The sequence below is a fragment of the Aptenodytes patagonicus genome, chromosome 1 (genome assembly GCF_965638725.1).
Source record: "Aptenodytes patagonicus chromosome 1, bAptPat1.pri.cur, whole genome shotgun sequence".
Taxonomy (NCBI): Eukaryota; Metazoa; Chordata; class Aves; order Sphenisciformes; family Spheniscidae; genus Aptenodytes; species Aptenodytes patagonicus.
In genome coordinates this window covers 109288157-109316029 of record NC_134949.1, presented here as the reverse complement: position 1 = coordinate 109316029, position 27873 = coordinate 109288157, and the positions used below count along the sequence as shown (strand labels likewise).

At 37.5% G+C, this 27873-nt stretch overlaps 1 protein-coding gene across 3 annotated transcripts in view; it reads left to right on the top strand.

Annotated features, from left to right (window-relative positions):
- The window catches only part of CADM2 (cell adhesion molecule 2), a 691310-nt gene that overhangs the window by 431512 nt on the left and 231925 nt on the right, over positions 1–27873 (top strand). For 2 of the 3 annotated variants that reach the window (XM_076351770.1, XM_076351754.1), the window contains exon 2: positions 12486–12512. The exons of the other annotated variant lie outside the window; for it this stretch is intronic. In XM_076351770.1, coding sequence (XP_076207885.1) covers positions 12486–12512 — 27 coding nt within the window. The remainder of the gene's footprint in view (positions 1–12485; positions 12513–27873) is intronic. 3 annotated transcript variants of the gene reach the window in all.

Sequence of the window (27873 nt, the reverse complement as noted above, 5' to 3'; positions counted from 1 at the left end):
AATATCATATTTGGAATAATTACAGCTTCTTCAAAACTATTTTTATTTTTTTTAAGCTTCTTTAAAACAATGTTTTAAATTCTGAATTTAACATTACTTTCTTTTCTGCCTTAAAAATCTAATGGCTGTTTTATGAGTTTTCAAATTCTGAATATTCAGGCATATGCTTGTAGATTCTGCATACTCATTCCTCCAGTCTCTTTCTAATAGAGAACTATTGGCTTCAATTTCTTTATACAAGAAGAGGCTGGAGGCTGGGTGTAAAATCTTAAGTCTGGAATTGTGAATTGTTTGAATTTGTGAATTTTCAGTTGTAGTTCTCATAACTATGCGAAAGTTGTAGAATAGCTGACAACTTTTACTGCGTTACTTTGTATATTCAACACATATATATGTTCGAAACCATAGCAGGAGATTAGAACTATATACAGGAAATGAAATGTTTTTTTAATATGACTAGTCGATTGTGAATGTAATGCATATAGTCAGGTAAAATTTCAAACATGCAATGAAAGATGGTGTGAGGTCAAAAAGATCTATAGTAATGATGAAATTTATCTCTGGACAGTGCACCTGTATAAAAATAATTACTCATTTACATGTCTCACCCAAGCCACAAAAATGAGTCTTGCTCGACAAGTCTCGCCAAGGCAACTTTTCACCTTAACAGCACTAGTAGGCATCAAATTGGGTATTGGCTGATAAAATGGAGTGGCAATGAGTCTTTTCTATTTCCAACACTGAAATGGAGTCCTTTTTTATAATGCCAAATATAAAGAAAAAGATAGTAGTTAGCCTTATTTTTGGTATGATTGTGAATAGCAGATGATAAATTATGGTCAAAAATTTGAATTTTAGGTATAGTATGCAGTACTATAGTATAGGTATAGTATGCATTTTTTTTCTTACAGTTTACCCATGTCTCTTGAACTGTCAGAAAAACGTAGAAAAAACGGCAGTAAACCCCATGAAAAAAATGTGAGAATTCTTTTTTAATATAACTTCAGTAATAGCAATATGATCAAGTTGAAAGATTCACCTTAAGTTCCACATCATCCAAACTGGGTGCAGACACTATAAATAATTCACATGGGAAGCAATGTGTCTTCCTACCTTGTTTCTGAGAATAAATGACTAAGTATGTATTTGAAACTGAGTCGTTTGAGTGTGGTTACTACTACTTTGGCATAAGTTTTATTTTGTTCTTTAGCGGTCTTAACAAAACACCATTGTTAATTTGCTACTACATCTTCACCACTTTTATCATAAAGACATAAATTATATTTTTATATTTTGATTACTGTATAGATAAGTTTAAAGGTTTTTAATTTGCTTTGATAAATGAAAAATTGCTGAGAAGAAATGTTTCATTACTCTTCAGAAATGAATGTATATTTTTAATATGTATAACAATATGATCCATTTTTAGTTAAAATAAATGTCACCAAATAATTATCATCACATACAAATAGCTATTTTCAGGAGTATTATATATAGTCCCTCATTTGTGAAGGTATTTTAATATCTCTAAATTATCCTGTAAGCCTCACTAGTTCCAAAGGAGTCGTCATGTTCCATAATATTGAAACCTACTCTCCATAAGGTCTCAAGAGGATTGGCTATAATGTATCAGGTCAAGACAAGGAGTAAAGCTTTCCAGTGTATTTCTTGACATGGCAACTGCAGTGATTGCAAGTGGTGATGAAGAAAATTCTGTGTAGAATTTTTAATGGCTGAATAAAATTATCACTGAAAAGTCACATCTGAAATTCCCATTCTCCAACGGAAGAAGAGCTTAGATTTAGAACATATTTACTGGCATCCATTTAAACTTATGAAAATCCTATCGATTGAGCTCTGCACTTACTTTATTATAGTATTTTTTTCATCAGTCTTGTCAGTTACCCAAGTTTGTCTTCTGATGTCTGGAAAAGCCTAAATTGATAATATTTGGGGGATAATAATAATTAAAAAATCTTATTTTTCTGTTCAAGGTTTTAATTCTCTATCCTTTAAGATATGTGCTTGTTTCCACGTGCTTCAATAGCTGTCCCAGTGGCCCTTAATACATACTTTATTAAGAAAGCATTTCACACAGGTGATCCATTATGGATGTGATGTAACACTTTTTATACAGAGATCCCGTGGGCTGTGATATTATTAAAAAAAAAAAAAAAATAGGGAAAGTAACCATGCAATAAAGCCAGTTGGCTTCTCAAAACCTTCTTAGTGTTTACAGTGGATGACTTAGTTGTATGTAGATGTAAGGTAAGGAGAACCCTAGCTGTTTGTCTGCCCACCTAGCTCCTTGCTCTTGATTATAAAGTTTCTGATTTCGTGCTGGCTGTGTAAGGGCTTATTTTCAAATACAAGAACTCTTGAAGCTTTGTAGGTTATCAGAGCTGTGGAGTGTGAGTGGAAAATAATATATATAAGCATAGTAGACTCAGAAAATGTCTATTTGTAATCATGTAGGATAGCATATACATTTAAAAAAAAAAAAAACAAACCCAAAACCTAACATGAGACATGAATGTCACAGGTTGCTCTTGGGTTGAGCAAAATGGACAAGGCACAGTTTGAAGTGATTTGCATGCATTGATCTGCAGATGTGAGGAGAAACATAAGCTCACTGCTTACAGCTGCTTGTGCCCAATCACAGTTAACGTGATGACAGCCGATTTGTGCCTAAGTACTTTGCTAAGTGTATCCAAGCAGGATCCCTTCCTTTCTACTCTTTCTGGAGACCTGACATAAACACGGAAATTGGGCGAGTATGTGGGTACACACGTTTTGCATCCTGAACAATTTTGATAGTTTGTCTGAGGTGCTGAATGAATATCAAAGCTTTTCAAATATTCGGTGTAAGTTTTGAAATAACTGTAAAAGAGATCTGAGAGCAGAACTGAATACTTGTATCTCTGCCTGACAACCACACTTACAGCCATATGGAGTTCCTCATTCTACTACTTCGGAGTTGTTTTTATATGTATTTCTTAAAATATTCTGTTACCTTGATAAAATGAAATATAAAAATTATAGAATCATAGAATAGAATCATAGAATCATTAAGGTTGGAAAAGACCTCTAAGATCATAAAGTCCAACTGTCAACCCAACACCATCATGTCCACTAAACCATGTCCCTAAGCGCCTCATCTACAGGTCTTTTAAATACTTCCAGGGATGGTGACTCTACCACTTCCCTGGGCAGCCTGTTCCAATCTTTAACCACTCTTTCAGGAAAGACATTTTTCCTCACGTCCAATCTAAACCTCCCCTGGCGCAACTTGAGGCCATTTCCTCTTGTCCTATCGCTTGTTACTTGGGAGAAGAGACCGACACCCCCCTCGCTACAACCTCCTTTCAGGTAGTTGTAGAGAGCGATGAGGTCTCCCCTCAGCCTCCTCTTCTCCAGGCTAAACAACCCCAGTTCCCTCAGCCGCTCCTCATAAGACTTGTTCTCCAGACCCCTCACCAGCCTCGTTGCCCTTCTCTGGACATGCTCCAGCACCTCCATGTCCTTCTTGTAGTGAGGGGCCCAAAACTGAACACAGTATTTGAGGTGCGGCCTCACCAGTGCCGAGTCCAGGGGCACGATCACTTCCCTACTCCTGCTGGCCACACTGTTTCTGATACAAGCCAGGATGCCATTGGCCTTCTTGGCTGCCCAGGCACACTGCCGGCTCACGTTCAGCCGGCTGTCAACCAGCACCCCCAGGTCCTTTTCCGCCAGGCAGCTTTCCAGCCGCTCTTCCCCAAGCCTGTAGCGCTGCATGGGGTTGTTGTGGCCGAAGTGCAGGACCCGGCACTTGTCCTTGTTGAATCTCATACAGTTGGCCTCGGCCCATTGATCCAGCCTGTCCAGGTCCCTCTGCAGAGCCTTCCTACCCTCGAACAGATCAGCACTCCCGCCCAACTTGGTGTTGTCTGCAAACTTACTGAGGGTGCACTCGATCCCCTCATCCAGATCATTGATAAAGATCTTGAACAAGACCGGCCCCAGTACTGAGCCCTGGGGAACACCACTCGTGACCGGCCGCCAACTGGATGTAACTCCATTCACCACAACTCTCTGGGCCCGGCCGTCCAGCCAGTTTTTTACCCAGCGCAGAGTCCACCTGTCTAAGCCGTGAGCCACCAGCTTCTCTAGGAGAATGCTGTGGGAGACATTCTTTGACACTGTGGGAGACAGTGTCAAAGGCCTTGCTGAAGTCCAGGTAGACCACAGCCACAGCCTTTCCCTCATCCACTAGGCGGGTCACCTGGTCATAGAAGGAGATCAGGTTGGTCAAGCAGGACCGGCCTTTCATGAACCCGTGCTGGCTGGGCCTGATCCCCTGGTTGTCCCGCTCATGCCTTGTGAGCGCCCTCAAGATGAACCGCTCCATAATCTTCCCCGGCACCGAGGTCAGGCTGACAGGCCTGTAGTTCCCCGCATCCTCCTTCTGGCCCTTCTTGTAGATGGGCGTCATGTTGGCAAGCCTCCAGTCGTCCGGGACCTCCCCCGTTAACCAGGGATATTTACTCTTGTTCACAAACTATATTATTTATTTGTAAGTAAAATTTGTGTGATGTTTTCTGGAAACCCAGCTTATGATGAAATTGCTTACTTGCAACTTGCATTGCTTGTAGAAGTTACATGTCCAGCTGTATTATAACATACATAAAGTTTGCATTTTGGGACAGGCAAATCATGTTATCTGGATGCCTTTAAAAGAAGCCTTTAGGGCATGATTATACTCATCTTCTAGTTTCACTCTACAGTAATATGCTGTGTTATGTGTTCCAGCTGCTAATGTGAATCAGCTACAGCTGGAATCCTGAACTCTGGTGATGTTTAGATTATAAGATGCTTCTGCTGATCTCCATCATGCTAGTTATAATGAGTATCGAGAACAAAATTACTATATTTATAGTCTACTTTTCAGAAAGAAAATGGAGCTGCATGTTCTTCAATATTTTGTGATTAGTATCGCATAATAAAAGTCATTGCATGTGATAATCTAGTCGCAGTTTTAAAATATTTAATGTGTTTAGCAGCATATTAGGAAGTTTGAAAGATGCTTACAGTCATTTTAGTTTTCTGTTCCAGTATATGAATTGCTTTTCATTATCTGGGTTCAGTAATTACTCTTTTACAGATCTATATTGTATTGGGTTGGAAAGGAATGATTCTGAACACCAGAAAATATTCTGTCATTACCTGGCATTGAATTCTAGAGTGAGAGGGTGGGGGGAAAACCAAAACGCTGGAACCTGTGCTCCTTCGTCACATTGCCTTTCAAAGTTTCACCAAGTAAAATATAATTTAATAGAGTTTCTAGAGTTGCTGCGTCCTATACAGAAAAGTCTGCTTTAAAAGCAACTTCTCTAAACATTACTTTTTCTCACAGAGCACAATAAACATACAGCAGCTGCTGTTTTGATTTTCTGTTTGTCATTTAGTAACAGAACAGTTGACAATTATTGCCCAGGATGTATGGTCAGTTCATAGGTTTGCTAGATGCAGTAGTATATAGTAGTGTTTTGTCATTTGGGTCTGCGCATTAGCTCATGTAGTTTGTCTGGCTTGCCTACAGGTTTTATAGTGTGTGTAGGAGAGACATTAGGTAAGATGGATTAGTTTTGTTTTGTTTAACAAGTTGCTTATTTATGGTTTTTTGGGTTTTTTGCTAATTATGGGCTGAATGTAGACACACTGAACACAACTGAAGTCCTTTATGACCTTGTTAGTCTTGGATTTGAACGTCTGCTACTGCTGTCAAGAATCATTATATTCTTCAATAGAGTAGCAGATATACAAAAATAATGTGGTACAGTCTGTAGCTTGGAGATAGGTTTGTTCTTTATAGATTAACAGTCGTGTTAGTATTTATTCATGGAATTGGAAGGGGGTGTATTAGTATTCAAGATGACCTTAATAAATGAGGGAAGTAACTTTAAAGCAAGAGAATCTTCTAAAGACAAGGGTGAAGTCCTGTATTCAGAAAGGATAAAATAAATACGTGAAACCAAAATGGTCAATAGGTAGGTGTACAACAATATGGAGAGGAGGACTAAGGGGTCATTGTGGGCTTGAACACAATGTGATGCTGTTCCATTAGAGCCAAGTGCTATTTTGGAATGCACAGCCAAAGAGCTAAGTGGAAGGCATCGTAAGTAATTATTCCACTTTGCACTAGTGCCACCTCAGCTGGATATCTTGCCTGATTTTAGATCAGTGTGGATAAATTGTTGAAAATCCAGGGGAAAAAAAGGAAAGAATAAAGAGGAAGTTGGAAACCATATATTAAGCCAGTGGAAGAACGTGATTGTTTAGGCACCGAAAAGAAATAACAAGTCTTCAAACATGCAAAGGGTTATATTAAAGAAGTACGTGTTCCATTGTTACTTATACTCATGGAAGGTATGAGAAGGGTTAAGTAATTGGGCTAGTCTCCTACATATGATGGTTAGGTTATATGTCAGGAAAACAGTTTGCCATTGCACAACCGTGCACTGAAACAGATTACCTGGAGAGCTTTTGGAGTCCCTGTCACCAAAGGTTTTAACAATATGTTAGGCAATGTTAGGAGAGGTCCAAACATAATTCATGCTGCTTCAATCCCAGAGGATGCAGCAGTTGACCTCTTCATGACCCTTCCAAATTCGCATTTTTGTCCCCTTTTCAATTGTATCTTCAAGAACATATTTTATGTTCTAAGAGGAAAAATGATTACAAATCACTATATAGATGCATAATCCCTATTATATAGCATATATACACAATATGTATTATATTTTATACACATTTAATGTTATCATTGCAATAAAAGAAATTAATCATTGTTTTATCATTGCAAAATCACATACTTTTTTTTGCATACCAGTTAATTTGTAGTTTTTCTCTTAAACTCTGAGGGAAAAAATGTATTAAATTGTCAGAACCAAAACGGTTCTTGTTTTTTCGAAGATCAATCAATGAGTTTAGTAAGCGAAATGTATCTCTTTCTGAGGGAAATTACCTGATGTCATCTTAGGAACTTGTGTTGTGGATAGAATGATGCAAAGATAGAATAAATAATAGAAGGTCACGTGTTTGAATTCCATGTAATTACATATGCATGACTGCACAGATCTTTAATGGTTATACAAATAAAGAGATGAAGACTTATCTAGGAATATGTGTATTCTGATTATATCTCCAAATGCAACTAACTGATATTTTAGAAATCTCCATGAGAAGAGTGTGCAGAACTTACATATAAAAAAGAATATTCACTATAAAATGCAAAGGCATTTCAATAAAGGCAATCAAATGAGAGGTCAGAAAATAAGAAGTAAATGGATTTAGCCATGAGAATGTATCTAGCTTTTTTAAACTGTATCCTAATCTAAAAGAACTCCCAAGGTCCAATGTTTCTCTGTCATCTGTTGGCCACTCTTCAAGACTAGGCAGCAATGCAGGAGACTCAAAATCCCACTAAGAATTTCAGGTGATGATGGTGGTTTCTTTCTCCTTCAGTGGCTTTTGGAAAACACTGTTGTTGAAAAGGAGGTGGTGAAGCATGCTGCATTACAGCACATACTGGTATCCTTGCTTTGAATGGGTCTCTTAGTCTGTGAGAACTTAATAGTTTGCATTATTCTCTGGAGAAAATGATCCTGCTAAGCCTTCTGTCACACAGAGGAGCTTTTCCAGTCAGAAAATCAGAGCTGGCATTTAGGTGACCTAAATGACTGGTGATAATCCATCAGTTTATCCGAAGGAAAAAAATGCAGTTGTTGTTATTGTCATCATAAAATTAAAAAGAAAATTCTGAATTTAAGTAGCGTAAAAATAACTCCTTTTCTTTTGAAAATTGGAAATCTGCATTATATGTTGGGGGTGTGTAGGTGGTTTGTGTATTTTTTTTTTTAACGTATGCTTCTTCTCTGATAACTTTTAGTATTCCATGATCACAAAAAGTTTTAAGAATGGAGTAAAAATACAGATGAATAAATATGTCCATCTCATAGACTGTTGATGTCTTAATTTTTTATTGAAGATGAGAAGACCTCTAGATTTGCTGGAACTGTAGGTTACTGTATTCAGGAGAAAATCAATGCGATGTGCTTTATGAGTGTGACTTTCATCTTGTTTCTTTTCTTGAAAAGAGCTATTTAGTCATTATAACATTTAGATATTGTACTGTTTTTTCCTCTAGCTGCGTTCTTAGTACATGTAATGGGCGAAATGAGAACAAGACACTGACCTCAAACTTTTCACTTTTTCTTTTTTCTTTCTCCTTATTTTCTGAAATAAAAGGTTAGGTAAGCTGGACATCTGGGGGAAATACTTTTCCCTTCTTTATTTTTATTGAGCTATTGAAGTAATTGGAAGGACATGTTTTTTTCCAAAGACAAAAGACAAAACCCCAAATCGAATAATAAATCACATATAAGAGAAAAATAAAATAAATGTTAGATCAAATCTGTCTAAAAATGTCCACAAAATTGAACAGCATAGAGACAGCTGAGTGTGGAGAAAATATTGAACAACTTGTAGCCACCATTTATCAAAGAATGTAATTTAGCAATTGTTGGCATACAAAAAGCAAGAAGTCGGAAAGATATAGCACAGAAAAATAAAACGCAATATATTACAGATGTTTGAGAGCAAGAGTATATTAGGGTTTTTGAAATTTGAATCCAGCTTTTTACATTTAGGCAATGATTTTTAAAAACATTGTTTCAGCAGCACAGCTACAGCAGAAATGCTTTTCTGATTTAAAAATACCCTAAAAACCTTAGTTCTGTGAAAAGTAACTGCCATGATTCAGGATTTGGCACAATTTTCATCCCCTTTCCTGATCCCGCAGAGTGGACTCCCCTGAGATCTCTGACCTTGACTTCTTGCTGCTCTGTGATCCCCTCACTCCCAGACCTTTCCCTAGTAGCCAACCCTTTTGTTTTGCATACGCTGCGACCAGAAGAGCCTTTAGAAAATAAATTATTGTTTAATCTTGATAGAACTAAGGATTAATAGAAGAGATTTTTTTCTGTCTTAACTAGAAATCTAGTAGCTCTGACTTTTGAGAATATGGTCTTTTTTCCCTCTTCGTCTTTCTTTCTTCTCTGGTCTTTAAAATCTTCCTTAAATTCCTTAAGTTGGAAATTAAATTCCAACAAAGGTCACTGTTCACACTTTTCTGTAGTATGCCTCCCTATCCGAAATCAATTTCTTAAGAAAGACAAGCAGAGTAACTAGAGGCAAATGCCCTTGTAAATGTCTTCTGGTTTTTAAAGAAATCCCTGAACATGAGGAAATACCAGAAGTCATTGCCTTTCCTTTTTATCCATTTCCTGATTGGCTTGTTAATTTAGCCAAGTAAAGTAAATGTCTGCCAAATACAGTAAATTCCAGTTTTCAGGTTACATTGTACCCATAAATTATTACTGGCCAGTCCTAATCCACTTTAGTTGTATTACAGAAGTTTCAAATCAGTGTCCTACAAGTATACTACTTTGAGAAGTGGGAGACTCACTGCCTTGAAGAACTTGTCTCTTTAGTCAGCAAGCAAGGAAGTCAAGGTAGGGAAAAAGAGACTGTGTGTTGTGAAATGCAGAGAAATCAACTGATTTGCTGAGGTCTTAAAGGGAATGTAGATCCTTTGACTGTAATGTTGTTTGTTGAAACCCACAGGTCTTTTGTCACTGACTTCAGTGGCATAAAAAGCTGAGTTATCCCACATCCAGTGCTCTAACCAAGAGACCAGCCTCCCTCTACTAAATTTCAGTCTTGATGATGCTCATTTGAAACATTTATCTATGCTTGTCTCCTCCTATGACTTTTCATGTAATAATAAGAAGAAGAGGTGGATAAAAATTTTCAAACATATTGGATATAGGTTGAAAATTGTCTTCTCTTTGCACAGAGTGACAAGGAAAGTAAAGAGGGAAGAGAGAGAAATTCTTTCACCTTTGGAAAAAGAAATACCAACCTCAATGATAACAATGAAAGGGACTTTTCCCTCACGCTAGGTATCAAAAAGATGGGTCATTGATGGAAACAGCTCCAGCTAGTTCCCTTCAGTAGACAGGATTATATTTTGAAAGACCATTTTCAGCTAATTTGGCTGTTGTGCAGTTTGAACTTTACGAATTGACTTGTAATTGGACCATGCTGTCAATGGAAAAACTTACAAGTATTGAACATGACATTTTTAAGAAGGTTACTGTCATCTAGTCCTTATTAGTGGATTTGCAGAGAGTTATAATTGGTCTAACAAGCTTAGTAACCTGTCCTACTTCCAATTATAACGTACAACCTCATCTATATCTTTTCTTTATTTACTGATACATGATAGACAATAATTCTCTATCCAGTGCTCATGCTTCAAATTAAAACTGTCTAATCATAGAATGGTTGGATTCTTTTAATATACATGTATATATGTAACCATACACATAAACATACATGTACATATGCATATATGTGTATGTATATTTATTCTGAACAATTAACGTACATATATAATTTTTCATATACATATTTTTATGTATACATACACACACATATATATCTTTTTATTCTGAATGATTGATGTGAGTTTAAAGTCTCCTGTTGCTTTTAAACTGGGGGGGATGTGTTTCATCCAGACCTTTGTTAAGTTTAAATGATTATTCTGGCTTGAAGTGATAATGTGTTCATGTAGATGTAATTCTCAGGACTGAAAGAGAAGGGGAAGCATGAGAAAATGAACAGGTTGATGAACTAAATGCATTCATTATCAACTTATATTTGCATGAAGGAGAAACTGTTCACTTATTATAAAATTAGAACGGCACCATTAATTTTGTTTACTACACGAGCGATTTTTAGTGCATGTAAGATTTACGGGCTGTTTTACAGGTGAATATGTCTTGTTAAACAGCCTTATGGAAAGAGCTCTGCAGAAGTATCTGCATGTGTTGTACCTCCCCAAAGCAGAGCTGTTCTGTGGAGTAATGCTAATTTCAGACATCATGGTACTGCTTTTTTTATTTTGTTTTCACTGCCAGGAGAATGATGACAATGCAGAATGGTGCATCAGGAAGTAGAGGAGGGATCAGTGGAGAAATTAAAAAAAAAAACCCAAACCAAACAAAACCCAAAGAAAAAAGCTAGAGAATTGACTTTTTTTGATGGATTCATAAAGTTAAAAAATTAATTTTTTTGACAATTTCTTCATATGTGGCAACTTGGCCTTCACTGCCATGTTCTCCTTACTTGTCTTAGTAAAGACTGATTGGTGAGATACCAGACCAGACAAAAAAAAAAAAAAAAGAAAAATAAGAGAAAAACCAACCAAGCAAACAAAAAAAACCCAACCCAAACAACTTAAAACCTTTAGGTGTGAACAAGAGAAGCAAATAGAGCAGAAAGGGGACTTCGTCTTTCTCATTTTTTTCCTGTCTTTTGGTCACAAGTGTAGCTGTATATAAAGTGTTAACGTAGTTCTGCCTTACAAGAAGGGACAGCAGAAGAGGAATTATGGTTTTTTTCTGAGGTACCTTTTTTCCCTGAAAATGCTCTTGAATGAATGCCTTTTCACAGTGCACTTGAGAGTTTAAAGAGTTGTGGATAGTATCTTTCATGTAATTTACAGCTAATGGAGTGATTCCATTTTCACTTTGGGTTCTGATTAATATTGTATATCACCAACATTATCCACAAGCCTCAGAAAACAGAAAATAATGATTCTGTTGACTTTGGTGGTAGGGCAGATGTTAGCGGAACATTTTAAGTTCCTATCATTATTTTTGTGACCCTGTTGTGCCTTTAGAACTAATAGCATGAAACTCTTGCTTCAGGAGTCTCAAGGAAGGCTGTATTGTCTGCCCCTTGTCTTCCCCTTGTCTTCCCCTTTTCCTCTGAGTTTGGACACTGATCGTTGTTTGTTAAAATATTGTCTGCTCCTTTTGCTTTGCATGCTCCGTTAGGGTGCAAGAATAATCTGAAGATATAGGCTTCAATGAAGAAAAACAATGATCATATAACGTAGATTAGAAATAATTGGAGTACCTGCAGTTTAACTGATGTTTGTTTGCATCAGCTTCACAGGAGAATGACATTTCAAGAAACAGAGCAAGGGAATGACGTAAGATTTAGGTACTTCAGAATGTAGTTTTGGCAAGACAAATTGTGCTGTAAGTTTTAGAATTCACAGATGCGTGTACATATGCTTTCAAATACTTGTGATTAATGGTCCATGATTTTTCTGCACTTCTTGCCATGCTTTTTGAGTGTGTTTTGTGATATGTTTTCTAAATTCTCAACACAAGTCTTCTGACAGAATCATAGATCTGAACTATCTCATAGAACTGCAGTGTCTCAAATAAATAGGTCAAATAATCCTAGAAATGGTGTTTGTTAGCTTTGAATCGATAGCGATAAAGTTTCTCTGTATTCTTACTTGCTCAAACTTCTGTCTAATCTATCTTTGTTCTCTTCTTCTTGTGCAATCTTTTCCTTGCTTCCAGTGGCTGCTACAAAGAGCAAAGCTAGAGGTGAGTTTCTGCCTGCACTCATCAATTTGCATTGCATGGTTCTGCAGCCCATGTATTTTCTCACAAGGTTTTTTCTGTTTCTCAAAACCACAAAAGATATTTTTAGATCTTATGTTATAATAGATTAGGTTTTTACAATTTTGTAATTGCCCCTAAGTGCAGACTATTTTCACTGCTTATCAGTCATCACTACTCACACTGTAGTTTTTTAAATGTTTTAATTTAGAAAGTTTTTGGGGAAAAGATAAAACCCAAGTGTATTGTAGTTAGATTTTTGACATTATAGTAACGTAGGGATATTGATGGCATTTTAATCGAAATGAAGATATTACATAAAAATGCTCATAAATATGTAAATGTAATATATATTTTTAATCTCTAGACATAGTCATAAATATCTGAACAGAGAACAATGAACATAAGTGTCTCCTAAGCATCCCCCATCTTTTCACACTAGTATAAAATGATCATTGCTGTTTCTCATAGCATACCAATATATATAGAGGCATACTATAATCTCTACAGAGATTTATGACTTCAGAGCAGCAAGGTGATTGTCACAAATCAGTGTGACAAAGTAGTAAACCTTTCAGAACTCATCATGTAAGGTCAGTTGTGCCTTAAACCATTTCCTGAGTTTCAATGAAGCAGTGATATAGCAAATGTAACCTGAAGGGTGTATTTTTACTTGCATGTACATGTAAATGTATGCATACGTGTGTGTGTATATATATGTATGTATGTGTATATATGAACATATATTTTCATAGAAAATCCTGAAAAGAAATATTTTACTAAAATTTATCTGACATTTCTCTTAGATAAAGTTGAGTTGTTTGATTATTAAACATCAGATTTTAAGGCAAATATTTATGCTTGGTTACATGTAGTTCAGAAGTTAAGAACTCTCATATTCATGGTGTTTGTTAAATTCAATTATATACATTGTCTAGCTTGAAGATGTAGAACAATAATAATAATCAAAGAAAACACAGCCAACTTATGGTGTTTATGTATTAGAATAATTAAATCAATAATTAATATACAGCTCAGGTTTTTTAAACCCTTGCATGGCTTTTTGTAAAATCTTTTTTTCAGAAACTTTGCATGCATTGGATTTCATGGGTGAGGGAAGTGGATAAAGTCGAATTCACATGTTTATCTATGCATGCTATGAAGTTTGCTTTACTGTCGTGTACTCGGCTGTGATGCTGTGTAACAGTGATCAAGAGTTTAAGACCTTCATAATCAATGAAAAAAACAAAACACATCCACGGAAGCAAACTTTCAGTACAAATAAGCATAATCTCATCAGTATTCAGTGATTACTTCATTACCCGTTCAAACAGAAACTGCCCTGGAGGCACAGGAATGATAAAATGAGTCAGAAGGACTCATGGGCCCCGCTCATCTGTGAACATTAACACACCCTTATTTCAGAAATACACATGCATATTTTATAAACAGCTGAAACTATATATAGTAAACTGGGTTTGACGCTGTGATAAGAGAAAATCTCATAATCTGCAGCTATGCTTTATCTTTGGAGTTCTCTTTCTCAGTTGCACAGTGCCTTCAAGAAGTCATCAGCTTTTCCTTTGGTGCTGAACAGCCCTGTGATGAAGATACCCAATATCCACAAGGAATTCAGTCCTGCAATAGTTCTGTCTTTTACCAAAAACATAGGACCCATCTTGTAATCTCCTGTGGTGGAAAACATAAAGTAGCTGACGTCTCACTGCTTTTCACTTCCTAGTAAAGAAGGATCTGTTCCTCCTTTTGAAGTATAACAAACACTTAACTGGCAAGCAGTTGTCTAATATGGCATTGAAAATGGAAACTCACAACTGAGGAAATGCTTTGCTGCAAGAGGAGTTTCTCTTTTGACGTTTATCTCCCTGAAATCCAGCACTCTTACATCTATGCTCCAATTTATGGACCTTCATCTTTCCTTTCTGAAAGTTTGGAATTTGTGCTACCATTTTCAGCAAGGTGAAGTTGATACTCATGCCTGCCCTGAGATCTGAGGGTTCCAGAGCACGATAGTAGCTGATATTCTATGGGACCACCTGTCTTGAAATTTTGTTTGCACTTTGTTAGCATGAGAAAACTCCTGCTGGTCTCCAACTTTCCTCCCTCTCCTTGTGGGATTGTTTATAAGCAGAACATTAGAGCCCTTGTTCTCAAACATTGCATTCAGAGCTCTTTCCTTAAGTATTTTCTCAGACTTTGCTGAAGGCTGTTTGTGTTAAGTGGTGTAAAGCAGCTGTTGAACTCTCTAGTTTACCCTTACTTTGTGGCACTTAGAATCAATTTAGGTTGGAAGGTTATCTGGTCTGCAGGTCATCTGGACTTAGCCACTGCATAAGTAAGGCCCTCTTAGATCTGGTTGCTCGGACCCTTCCAGTCAAATTCAAGCATCAGAGAGTCCACAGCTCCAGGTTAGGTTTGCGCTATCATTGCTTTATTTTACCATGGTTTTCTTATTTATTTTTTATACTTTCTGTTACCTAGAAGAAACTGCATGAAAATTTTTGGTGATCTCCAGAAAGGGTAAATACTTGGATTTTGCACAGAAAGAAGGATCTTGCTTTGGACTTACCTTGGGCACATGCTGCCGCAGGACACTCATGTTCTGGACAGAATACCTGTGACATTTCCAAGAAGTCTAATTCAGAAGGATTTGAAAGAGTAAGGAGTAAAATTAAACATGAAAATGGTCATTCATAGCACTGAATTTGATAAAGCAGAAACCAAAGATGCCACCTGAAAATCTCAGACTATCTGACTAGAATTGTTTCAGTGCATGAATACTTTAAGGACTGTTCCTTAGTGCACCAGATGAGATTTGTTCAACTTGCGCTCTATAAATGAGCATTTCCTCAATCAGAACACCGGTTTGAAGACCTCTTGACCTCTTAAGAAGGGCTGTTGTGACTTTTTGGTGACAATATTGTTGCAGATATCTTCTGGCAGCAGTTAACAATGGTTTCCAGGCTCAGTGGTCTTATCAGAGCTGCTAATGATGCGTCAATTTTCCATCAGCAGGTGAAAGAGAGAGGCCAAATGTCTTCATTCAAATGTAATTAGTTGAGGAATGGAGTTCTGCACTCCACATTTTCACTTCTCAGATACCTGCCCTGTCAGCTGCTATTAAAAAGTTATTTCCAGAGCTGCCCACTAACCTCATGCAGTTAGACACTTGACTTTATAACCCTTCAAAATTTAAATAGGAATTTCTGATAGTTTTTTTGGTATTGGGAATGGTGTGGATGAATATGACAACTTCCTATAAAAAAAGGAGATTATGAAGGCCAACTGCTCTTGTAGGAGGAGAAAGCAAGTCCTCCAGAAAGATATCTTATCATCTGCTTGTTGAGAAGTACAACATTCCTTCCGGTTCCTAAGATTCCTGAGGCTCACAGATTAGAAATAGTGAAATTCCCAAGAAGAGTCCCAGGTCCCAAGAAGAGACTTTTTGCAGAGGGGAAGATATAACCGCCTTAACATTGCAGAATTTGTACTATCCAATCTATATAAAAACGTGGTGGATTAGTAGCTATTTCTGCCATGTTCCTTTCCCCCACTTTAGCTATGTATGAAGTTCTATTTTTAATTTTCTCAGGGAGAAATAATATTCATATCATAGTCCAACTGCCTCTCATAACAAAGTACTACTGTACTACCTGTTCAGTCTATCTATACAAAATGCTCTATTCTATCTCCAAAACTGTTGTAAAAGCTGTACTTCTGTGGATTCTAGGGGATGTCCTATTGATAGGGGTACACCTTCAAACTTTTTTCTGACTTAATACTACACTTTTAAGTGCTGTAAATGCCTTTAACTCTACTTTACTTTCCTCACAAGTTTGATATTAATAGTACTATTTTCCATAGCCTGTTGGATATCCGGGAGATTTTTGAGTTCCATTGAAAATCACTTTTTTCTTTCAGTCATCTCTTCAACAAATGCAGAGGTATGTTGTTTCTGCTTTGCTTTTAAAAGAGGAGACTGATTTTCCTTCAGAAACATAAGATTAAATTTAGCTTTAACAACGCTACTTAAAGCATACATCTCAATCTCTAATATAAATCATCATAGCAGTTGATACACTGTCTAAATGTATCTTATGCAAGAGGCAAAGATCACTCTGGACTTTATTCACTTGATTTCTTTTGTTTGTTCTCATTATGTCAATGAAATTGGTATCAGCTTATTTGAAGTTTGTCAGCAGGGATCATGTGAAGAATGTGTACAAATATACTCTGTTATTGCCTGGATAGTTGTGTAATGATTCATTATCTTTTAGTTAGGAATCAGTTTGTTCCTCGAGACTTCACCAGATGTTCATCAATGGTCACGTTCTACCCAACCATCTCTTTGATTTTCTTACAGCATATGATAAAGTTTATTGCATCGTTCTACATTAAGTATTTGTCATCTTGGTAAGTAATAGGTTTAATTCATCCCATTGTTTTGACTGAAAACCAGACAAACCAGGATAAATTGCATTGACCAGAACTCCCTGTATGGAAGACCTACAGTTTAGATCCTTTCTTCATAACATGTAATTAGCCAAGCATATTTCTCATTCAAGGTAAAATTATCCTGAAATCAAGCAAGTAAAACAGCAGTTGTCCATGTTAGGAACAGGATGAAATAAATGTACACAAAGGAGACCCAAATACTGCTATTCGTCTTATTTGCATTATCTTCACAAAGTTCTGAGCTATTCAGTTATTAACATCAGTCAGGCATTAGCTCTGCTGTCACAGTTTTCTTTATTGAGGGATAGATAAATCAGGGTATCATCTGCATAAAAATGACACACTGCAACATTATGGCAAAAAATACAAACTAGTGGAAGTGTATAAATGTTGAAAGTGTGAATCCAATATAGAGTCTAGGGAAACTCCATAACTCACAGTAGTTTGAAAGAGCATTTATTTATGGTTACAAGCTTTCACCACTGAGACATGTAGAAATGAAAACCTGTCAGATTCCACCTTTAATACAAGGTCATTACAAAAAACTTGCCAAGGCTGTTGTAGTAGCATAGCATGGTCTGAAGCCTGACTGAAATTTTTCAGATATTCTAGTGCTATTGAAATAAAGGAGCTCTTCTTTGTAAAATCTTCTCCTGATATTTTTACTCAAAATATAGTTTCACCTTCCAAAAGTAGAATTTTCACTTTAAGGAATTAAAAGCACCTTTGGTATTTATAAATGATTCTACTTCGGGGGGGGGGGGAGGGGGAGGTGGCGGGGGGAACAACAAAGCTAACAAAGCCTTAATAACCATTCCTTTACTGTCTCTTCGGTATTCCCTCCCCTGTAGTTTAGCCACTGCTTCCAGTACATAACCTCTGAGGTCCAGTGCTTTTCTCTGCTGATTAAATCATGTCCAATGGCTAAACCTGTGAGTTTGAAAGGTCTGGATTTCATTCCTAGTTCTGCCATGGTTTTCCTCTGTGATTTCTCATGGCACTTAAGGCCAGAGTTTTCTCATATTCAGCAGTTCTGATAGGGAGGAAAGTGGTGATGAAGAACAAAATTTGATGCTTGTCTGTGAAGAGAGTGCACAGAAAAAGAAGAAGAAGAAAAAAAAGGTTTGAAAATTACCATATTAAGAGTGCAGAAGGACTGTGAAGGCATGCATGAAACATTGCTCCTCCTTGCACACTTTTGCTGTTGACACTTATACAGGAGCAGGTATGTGAGAAATGAATTTAGGTAGGCAACTGTTACTGTGTTTCTCCAGTTCTTGTTCTGTTTTGGTAAAAAGAATATGGAATTTTCAGTGTAATGGTTAGTCTCTAAATATAAAAGTGTTGGGTTTTGTTGGTTTTTTTTTAAATCCTCCTAAATGCAGAAGTTCACATTAGATTAAGATAATAGGTCATTTTACAGTTTCAGTTTTCCATCAGATAACATAAAACATTATAATTACATTAGACTCAAAAAATCATATATATCTACTTCAGTATAATATTTATGACATTTGTCAAAAGAGATTTGGAAGAGGAAGCAGATGCCTGAGTTCTGAGGGGTTTTTTTAGAAGAATCACGAAATATGTTGCTATATTTTTTTTCCTTACAAACTTTAGCTGATCCTGGGAGGGAGAAAGCTGGAATCATAATGATGATAATAGTTCTTAACAAACTTGCTGACTGCTCTTTACCCTTTGCAATTATATTTGGGAAATACTTGGCCCTAGCATCTGTAAGGTCTTTCCAGTACTGAGAGAGCTGAGATTTCTACATAATGTTGTGTGTACGCAGTCCAAATGCTCACCGTTGTAGTTCCGGCCAGAATCCTTCTGCCATTCAAGGTCCCAAGTTCTGCTACATACTAAGGAGACTGCCAAAACATGAATCAGCTTTTCCTTTCTTAGGTTGAGGCACTATGTTAGCAGCACTAGAAACAGCAGTTATACAAGCCTGTATGTCCTCTTTGCTGCTTTTAATGCATTTTATTTTGGTATGTTTTCCAGAATAGATGTAAAGAAAGCAACTATTAATAGCTTTGGTAATGTAACATGCTCATTAAAATTGTAGGTCACCATGGAATAAAGCAGCTCTACCAACAAAGAAATAGCAAAGAACAGTACAAAGCCTCACTGAAAGGAGATTGGTAGGGGCAGGCTATTGCTGTTGACATGCCCTTTTCATTTGAGAGACATCTACACTGAGCCAACATGTCAGTCATTTATTGACTAAATAGTTTAATAACCAGTGTAGAAGAGTTTGAGATGGAGTAAGATAATGTTTGTTTTCATTCTTGTGACGTGCAACACAGTTATGGAAGAGGGACTCTGGGGAGGATGTTCCCTTTTGAGGTGGACCCAGTTATCATCAACTAAAGCATTTTGTCAGTTCTTATTCCCCAACTTTCAGAAAGGCGACTCTTCCCTCCCAACGGTTAATACGAATTCTGATTGCTTTTTTTCAATTTGTCTGCCCTCGTTTGGTTGTTAAGTATTTGGGACCAGACTGTCAAAAGCAGCATATTAGGATTGCTTGCCATACTTGAATTGAACTCTGCTGGAAATTTAGTTGCTTTATTTGCTATCTGAATGGATGTACTGTTGTAAATCTGGTCATGGTGTTGAGCATTTAGCCCTTATGGCTATCTGCAAAGAATTTTCATAGGCAGTGCATTGCATTTCAGATATGAAAGTATCGTGAACACATGAGACACAGACACATGTTGCTGTGTGCTGACCTAATGAAATCAGTTTTCAGATTCCAGCCAGACAAAACACTTTGCTTCAGAGTCTAGACTTTTTATTTAAGCACAATGAAAAGGATATAGTGAGTGCCCAAGATGTGTTCCCCATATTTTATAAGTGATGTGGAATTGATGGGCATGATTTCCTAATATCTGGCAGTTGGATGGAGCTGCTGCTCTGAAGCAGGCTGTTAACTTCTTTGTCCCAAAGATCTAAATTCCTCAACTTCTATTGAGACGAAATTTCTGACAGAGAAAAGGAATTTGATGACAACACCTAAAGACTGGAGAAATGATACAGTTGGTATATGGGTTACAGCAAACCCATGATCACTGATTTTTACTTCTCTGTTGATAGTTATAGATGCTTTTTAAAGCACAGGCTTTTTTTTCAGGCTTGGCTCTGTTCCAGTATGCTTTTTTAACCAAAGGAAGCGGAGAGAAGAGTGCTTTTAAATAAAAGGAAAGTTTTTTTTTTTCTCATATGGTCTTTTGAAAAACATAGGACTTACACTGATTCTCCACATTAGCTGAGTTCTCAAGATCTGCTTCTTAAATCTCTGTGTGAGATCAGATTTTCAAAGAATTTGTTTTACTTCAGTGGACAGTGGTCAGTGAAACACACGGTGTTTAAATAGCTGAGGATTCACTATCGCTGCTAACGTTTGGTGCTTTATGTTAATACTAGCTTGGTTTCTTGGTTCAGGCATAGGAACAGAAGAAAGGAAGTTAAAACTTTCCCGTGTGTACTACATTGTCCTATAGAGGATCTCTAGAAGTTCTTTGTAAGTAAGCATTATGCTCTGCATTACTCTGGGATTCTTTCAAGGGCTAATAACTTCAAGGTCTTCCTCACATTTTAATTAGATTATGGACTGCATATAAGGGAAAAGTAGTGGAAAACACTTGAGCAGAGTACTATGTAGGGATTTTTGTTCCTGCGCTGTTCATACAAAACTACCTCAAAAATCTGGTCTGTTTAGAAACAATCATGGGATTATTCATGTGGACCTATTGACCACAAGATCTGGTGGATCATTAGAGGTGAAGGAGAGAAATATGTAGTGTTCGCTTACCATGCACCTTAGGTCGTTGAGTCTGAATGAACATCTTCGCTCACTGCTCACCTGATTGCAGAACACCCAACTCCTTTTCCATTAAGCTGATAAAGTGAATTTCATCTCTTAGAAGAAACTAGCTAGCAACATCATATTGCCTTTACGCAGCTTCTCAGCTCAAGTAAAAGAACCAGAACTCTATTTGGCCCATTGCCAATAACTGCAAATTTCAGTAGGAACCTAAGTCATTTATGTTTTGGAAACTGTTGCTGGCTCTCAGAAAGCTAAACAGATGAACAAGTGTGTTCTTGTTCTTCACAGACTGCTGTAGCTGAAAGTGTGTCAGTAGCAGTGCCCCAGGAAAGAGAAAATCTTAGGATTTCCTTCTAGGAGCCTGATTCTATGAAATCAGATCCAGAAGCTAAATACTGTAATGATAATATTTTTTTTTTTCCCCATGGTGAAGACTTATAATGACAGTATCTCTGAAACTGATAAAAGATTTAGTAGTAAAGAGAAAACACTGTAAATGTTGGATCTTTCATTTGTTATATCAGCCTTCTGTAATAACAAACTAAAGTCACGATTCCAACCTAACAACCTTCTACGTTTATTATGTTGTTTATAAAATATAAAAATCTTCAAAATGCTGTAACTTGACAAAAATCCTTCAAAGGGAAATGAGCAAGAGAATTAGGGCGTTCAAAATGAAATTAAGGGAAGCTGTCAGAAGGGAGGGAAACACTGGAAATAGGGCAATGGAAAGGAATCGTGCGTGATGGCTACAAATGCAGTGGGCCTTTGCAGCAGCCGGCAGTAGAGGTTCTACCTAGACTTTGCAGGTCCCCATGTGTCTTACAGCTGCTATTAGAAGTCACTGTCAGTTTGCCAAATTCTGGCTTTCCTAACTGTGCTGATTTAGATTGTGTAAGCAAAGATATGACTCTAGACTCCTGATTTATATCAGTACCTGTGCATGATACAGTACATCCAACTGGTCTCCCACAGGCTTGCTTTTCATTTGTCAACTGTTGCTGAGAGTACTGCAACCCTGTTTCATTTGTGAGGGGTGGCTTTTCTATTCATGTGGTTTTTCTAATAATTATTGTTATTTCTATATACATACATCATACATATTGTGTGTGGTGCATCAGGAGAAGTACGTACTTAGTTGGATTTAGAAGCAATTGTACATAACCATAAGTTTCTCAAGGTAGAAATTTTTGCTTTTCATGCCATACTTAGTAGATTCAAGATGTCTGTCATCTGCGATCCCTTTGTTTCTTACCTTAGCTTTCCTTTAGAAGTATTTGTTTTCATTTGTTTTGGGGAATAGTACTTACTGTATTTATTTGTCACTGAGTTCTGGAAAAGTAAAGGGTGTCAGCTGATGCTTCCCAAGTAGCAGCTCAGAAATGAAGGCAGAATATCAGTCCCTGCATTGATGTCCTTTTACATTTTAGGAATTTACAAGTGTATAAAACTAATGAGCTAATAATTCAACGTTCTTTTCAGATAATGTTATGTACAGAAATGAATAGGATGAATAGGCTTTCCTCCCATGGTTGGGCTTCTCTTACAGAATTTAATTTTTGTAATGGTTATCATAAGGGACTGCCCATCCCACTCCAACAATAAATGTTCCCCAGGAGGTAGACTAGTAAAGTAAATGCTTCTCCAGAACAGACATAATAAAATTCCTCTGATCTTTGGCTTCTTCTCTCTCCAGAAGCTCAGGAGAAAAAGTGGGCCTTGTAGCACTGTTGAGAGGTTACAAATTTCTGGTTTCTGGGACACCAGCTAGGAAGCAAGTTCCAACGTCGGGGAAATGCACACAAAATGTGCTTTGCCAACATTTCCTTTCCATTTACTTTCAGACAGCTTCCACCCCTGCCGATCTCAGTGTTTGCAAGGTAATGTGCTGTGCAGTGGTATCCACCTTGCCTGCTCACCAATATAACATGTTTTCCTGATCCTTCCCTCCTGCTTTGCTTTGTTTTTTTTTTTTTTCTTCTGGTATGTCCCAGTAACACAGGAGGCAGTTTCGTAATCTTCTATTATTCCTTCTCCTATATTCAGCTGCCATCTTGATTTGACCTAAATATCTTTCAAAATATATTCAGTCATTTGTGTAGGTTAGTGACAGCTATTTTAATAACTTTACCTTTTTAAAAATAAATTTTATTTTCTTTAGTGCTTCTGTGAAGAGCAAAGCATTATTTCCCATGACAATTCCTTAAAATAAGATGTCATATCAGAGATTTCAGCTGAAAACTTGTCAGTCTTACCTGAAGAATGTTACATGTTTTCCAAAGGACATGAATTTGATTGACTTTTTGAGGTACAGTATTCTAGCCTTTTGGATGCTTTTTAAAAGCAAACTATGCATGGTATTCAGGAACGTGGATAGCTATAAGAGATATTCTTGATGATCAAGTCCAGTCTCTTTTTATAGGCATCACATATTACCTCCTCCATATATGCATTCTGAAAAGCTGGTTGTTTTGGTGGTTTGGTTGGTTTTTGTTTGTTTTTTTTTTTTGTTGGTTGGTTGGTTGGTTGGTTTGGTTTTGGTTTATTTTCCTCCTCATCTAGTTTTCTGATTCAGGAAACTCTGAACCCTTCCCTTGCAATTGTCAGGCACACTCTTCTAATTTCTAGAAGCAGCTTATTCACATAACTTTTTCTTATGTCAAGATCATCTTTAATTGTAAACTGATCATCATCTTCCTCATTTTTTTAATCTCTGTGAGTAATACGCAGATAACTGTCGTGTCTTCTCTCAGTCTTCATTTTGGTAGACAGCCAGATATTTTTCAGTCTCTTCTCTTTCCAGGATGGCCTGGGCTACATTATATTTTTCCAGTGTGTCGTGGTGTGAACTGGCTGTTATTGAATGAAGTGAGCAGAATGGTCTGCAGTGTTTTACCTGGGGTTCTCCCCGTCTTTTCTATCAAGCCTTCCCACATCTACCAGAAATACTTCAACTGGCTTGTCTTATGACTGCTTTCTTTCAAGCTGTTTCATGTTGGTCGTTCATAGTCATCCAGTGATAAATTAGAAAATGTGTCGTCTTCCTGCTCAGCTGTTCTCAGCTGATGAGATGCTAGTCAATTATTAATCCCCACGTACAAAATCTCCCAATCATCTCTCTTCACTTCTTAGTCTGAAATGCTTCCTGTTGAGCAGTTCAGCCTAAATAATAGAAAACTGTTTTGAGGCAGTCTGTCCTTTGAGAAAGACTTGTGTTTCCAGTGAAAGCATTCAAAATTTTATTTTAATTTGTCTAGCCCTGGAGGCATTTACTGCTGTTGGTTGTCTTTGTTATATTCCTTGCTTCTCCTCTGTATTTCCTTTACAAAGAACAGGAAGAGTTATGACCTAGATTTCTCAATCTTTGCATGTCTTTTTGGTTTTGGTTTGGTTTTGTGGGTTTTCCCCCCCCCTTTTCTCTTTCATCGTGATCATTTCTGATATTTAACAGTGTGATAATTTCTACCAACAGTATGTAAATATAAAAGTGCTCAAAGAGTAAGCATAGAAAAAAATAAGAAAACAGTCGATTATCTAGGGACATGCCACTGGTTCCTTCTGAAGTAATGCAAGAATACTGTCCTGTTAGAAACAAGAGCATAGAGTTCATATGCTTTTGATATAATTCTCCAGGTTTTACAAGCTATTTTATTGACCAAAAATGTATAGGTTAGCATTCTGAATTGCTTCTTTGTAAGTGCATGCATTTATGAATTACCAGGGGTTTCCTTTCCCCGTGAATAGGATATAATCTCTCAGGTGAAATGGAATTAAACAGAAGATGAATCTGTCCAAAAAAGGATCATGCTATTGCCAATCTTCACTGCCTGTAAGGTCTCCAAATCTTTTGGTATATTTGTCATATTAATGTGTTAGTAATAGTAAGGCCATGATTTTTTTTTTTTTTTTTTTTTTTTTTAGTTGAGTTGTACATGTCCCTTGATTTAAGTAGATTCCTAAACAGAAAATAGTTTTCTGGATGAATGGGTGTCCAAACAGCAGTTTGAGCTATAGGAGACTTCCTAGCACCCTGGATGACATTCGGTGATCTCTGCACCTTTGTGCCTTCTCTCATTTTATCCAATACTAACAAGAGGCAAAGCCACAGAACTGAAGCAGGGAGCAGAGAATTAAGTGATACAGTGGGAAGGAAGTGGCCCATAGTGGCGATGAGCAAATACCTTCTAGGGAGATCTTTTCAAGTCCTGTCTCCAGCACAGCATAATAGCCTTTCTTCTGCCTCAAGGTCCTGATGCTGGGCATATCCAGCCAGCAGATCTTGCCACTGCCACGGACAGTGAAGTCCCAAAAAGGGTCCTTGCTTTAAGCCTTTTCAGGAAGCTACACAAGCCAGGAGGCAAGGCATATAGATGCACAACAGGTTCTCGGTGCGAAGCCTGTGTGGATTCCAAGGAAGATCTGGACTACAGAGCCGGGTGCTGGTTGCATGACAGTAATGCAGGAGTAGGGCAGACTTAGAAAGTAGGTATGGGTCAGTGTAAGACATGACACATTGGATTAATCGCAGCTTGAGGTGTGAGTTGGTTGATTGGGGCAGGGTGGTAGAGATGAAGGCAGCAGCGCTGTAAGAGATTTGTTAGGGGACTGACAGGTGGCAGAGAGATTTAGGATTTGGACTTTGGAGAGACTTCAGGTTTCATGGGGAGGGGTGCAGAGAAGTATGGTTGTTAGCTATAATAAAGTTTTGGAAAGTAATTTTTGTACTGTGGAATGTTGACTATTACATGTTAAAATATATTTGGTAAACTTAGGAGAGCTGTATCTTTTTCCTCGTTGTTTAATACGGTCGGGAGGGAAATTGAATAATTTTACAAATACTTTGTTATTACTCAGTACAAAGTGTTATAAATGGGAAAAGTCATTTATCTCTGGTATAAGTATTATTACATTACAGCAACATAAACCAAGTTCCATATGAAAAGAGAGGAGTTTGATTTTAACTCTGACAGACTGCATTTAATGTTTGTCAGTGTTTGTGTCAAAGGTATGTATACTTTCGCGTTCTCAGCTTCAAACTTCTTCAGCTAGAGCAAACCTTTAATTCCTTCTGTAATGCACTGCAGTTGCCTACACTGTGCAGAGAATTTCATTCAAAGAAGGTTTTACAGCTTTCTCATGTAGCGAAATGAAGCATCAGGCTTGTATGGATTATATATTTGGAACTTTATCCTGTAAACATTTACTTATGTGCTTAAAGTTAAGCCTGCAATAATTCTGAAGTCACTGATTCCACCTGTGTGTTTAAAGTTGGGGGTAAAGTCAATGTAAATCTCTGAAATATCTTAGTTATTGTACCACATCTCTAAGAAATAAATGGCTTCCTTGATTCTGAGCCAACTTTTGTACTGGTACATCTCTTAGTGTCTTTGGATCATAGGTTTTCTTGCACATTGCTTCTAGTGTTTTGGAAAACACCGGTGAATTTACCTGCACGAAAAAAAAGGCGAGGGGCTGGGGACCCTGAGGGGATTGATTGTTTCTGTTTTAAAATAAAACGAGGCCAACTTGGGGACAATACAGAATGATTTTGAAATGCCTCATAATTATTAGCTTAGTGACTTAGCGTTGGATTACTAATAGAGGCTCAAAATGTAGTTTGAGTGCCTTCGAATTGGCATCAGAATTCACACAAGATTATCTGAACTTACTTGGTATTTGGTATAAAGAAGCCTCGTGGTCAGAAGATGTGCTTTCCAAATAGCCATGCAATGAAAGAGTTTATTGCAATGTTAGTTTAAGGTGGGGGTTTGTTGCTTGTTTGTTTTTTTTTTTTTCTTGGCTCACTAAAATGAGTGAGCCCCCCTTGGCTCACGAAAATCAGCTCAGGCATTTGGGTGTATCTCAGTACTCAGTCAGACATCATTAGCAGAATTCATCAAAGTCTTTTCCTCCCTCCAATGACCATCAAACATTTTCCCTTGTTAGCCCAAGGTTGAGGCATCTGTTTATTGCAACAAACACATGTGCCTCATAATGTTACGTATTACTGCCGTTTCTTGTCAACATTGGCATTGTTAGTGGCAATTGCAATCCCTGTCACCTAGTAGGCAGCTTTATATGCTGGTTGTAAGATAAGCACAGTATGCTCTTCCTGGGAAATCTGCACTTGAATTAAGCACTCAAAACATGCCTCTAAACTGTACTCTTTTTTGAGTCACTTTCTTTTCTTTATTGGTCTCTCTTATGCTAAATGAATTTATGGAAATATCTCTCAAGTCTTTTCCTGGTTTTATCCCACTACTTTTTGTCACAGTTGGAGGCTTCTTGTCCAATTCAATAGCTAACTATTTAACTGATTTTCTTTTAATGTCTTAGAATTTCTCTAGTTTGATGTTTCTTTTCTAATTTCTCACGTTTCTTCCTAGGAAAACAGATTCTGTGTCTTCCTGTTTTCCATGGGACATGTAAATTTGTGGTATAATTTAGAATCATAGAATAGTTTGGATTGGAAGGGACCTTAAAAGGTCATCTCATCCAACCCTCCCTGCAGTGGGCAGGGACATCTTCAACTAGATCAGGTTGCTCAGAGCCCCGTCTAACCTGACCTTGGATGTTTCCAGGGAAGGGGCATCCACCACCTCTCTGGGCAACCTGTTCCAGTGCTTCACCACCCTCAGCATAAAAAATTTCTTCCTTCTATCTAGTCTGAATCTACCTTCTTTAAGTTTAAAGCCATTCCCCCTTGTCCTGTCGCAACAGGCCCTGCTAAAATGTTTGCCGCCATCTTTTTTATAAGCCCCCTTTAAGTACTGATAGGCTGCAAGAAGGTCTCCCCGAAGCCTTCTCTTTTCTAGGCTGAACAACCCCAACCCTCTTGGCCTTTCTTCATAGGAGAGGTGTTCCATCCCCCTGATCATTTTCGTGGCCCTCTTCTGGACCTGTTCCAACAGGTCCGTGTCTTTCTTATGCTGAGGGCTCCAGAGCTGGACACAGTCCTCCAGGTGGGGTCTCACCGGAGCAGAATAGAGGGGCAGAATCACCTCCCTCCACCTGCTGGCCACGCTTCTTTGGATGCAG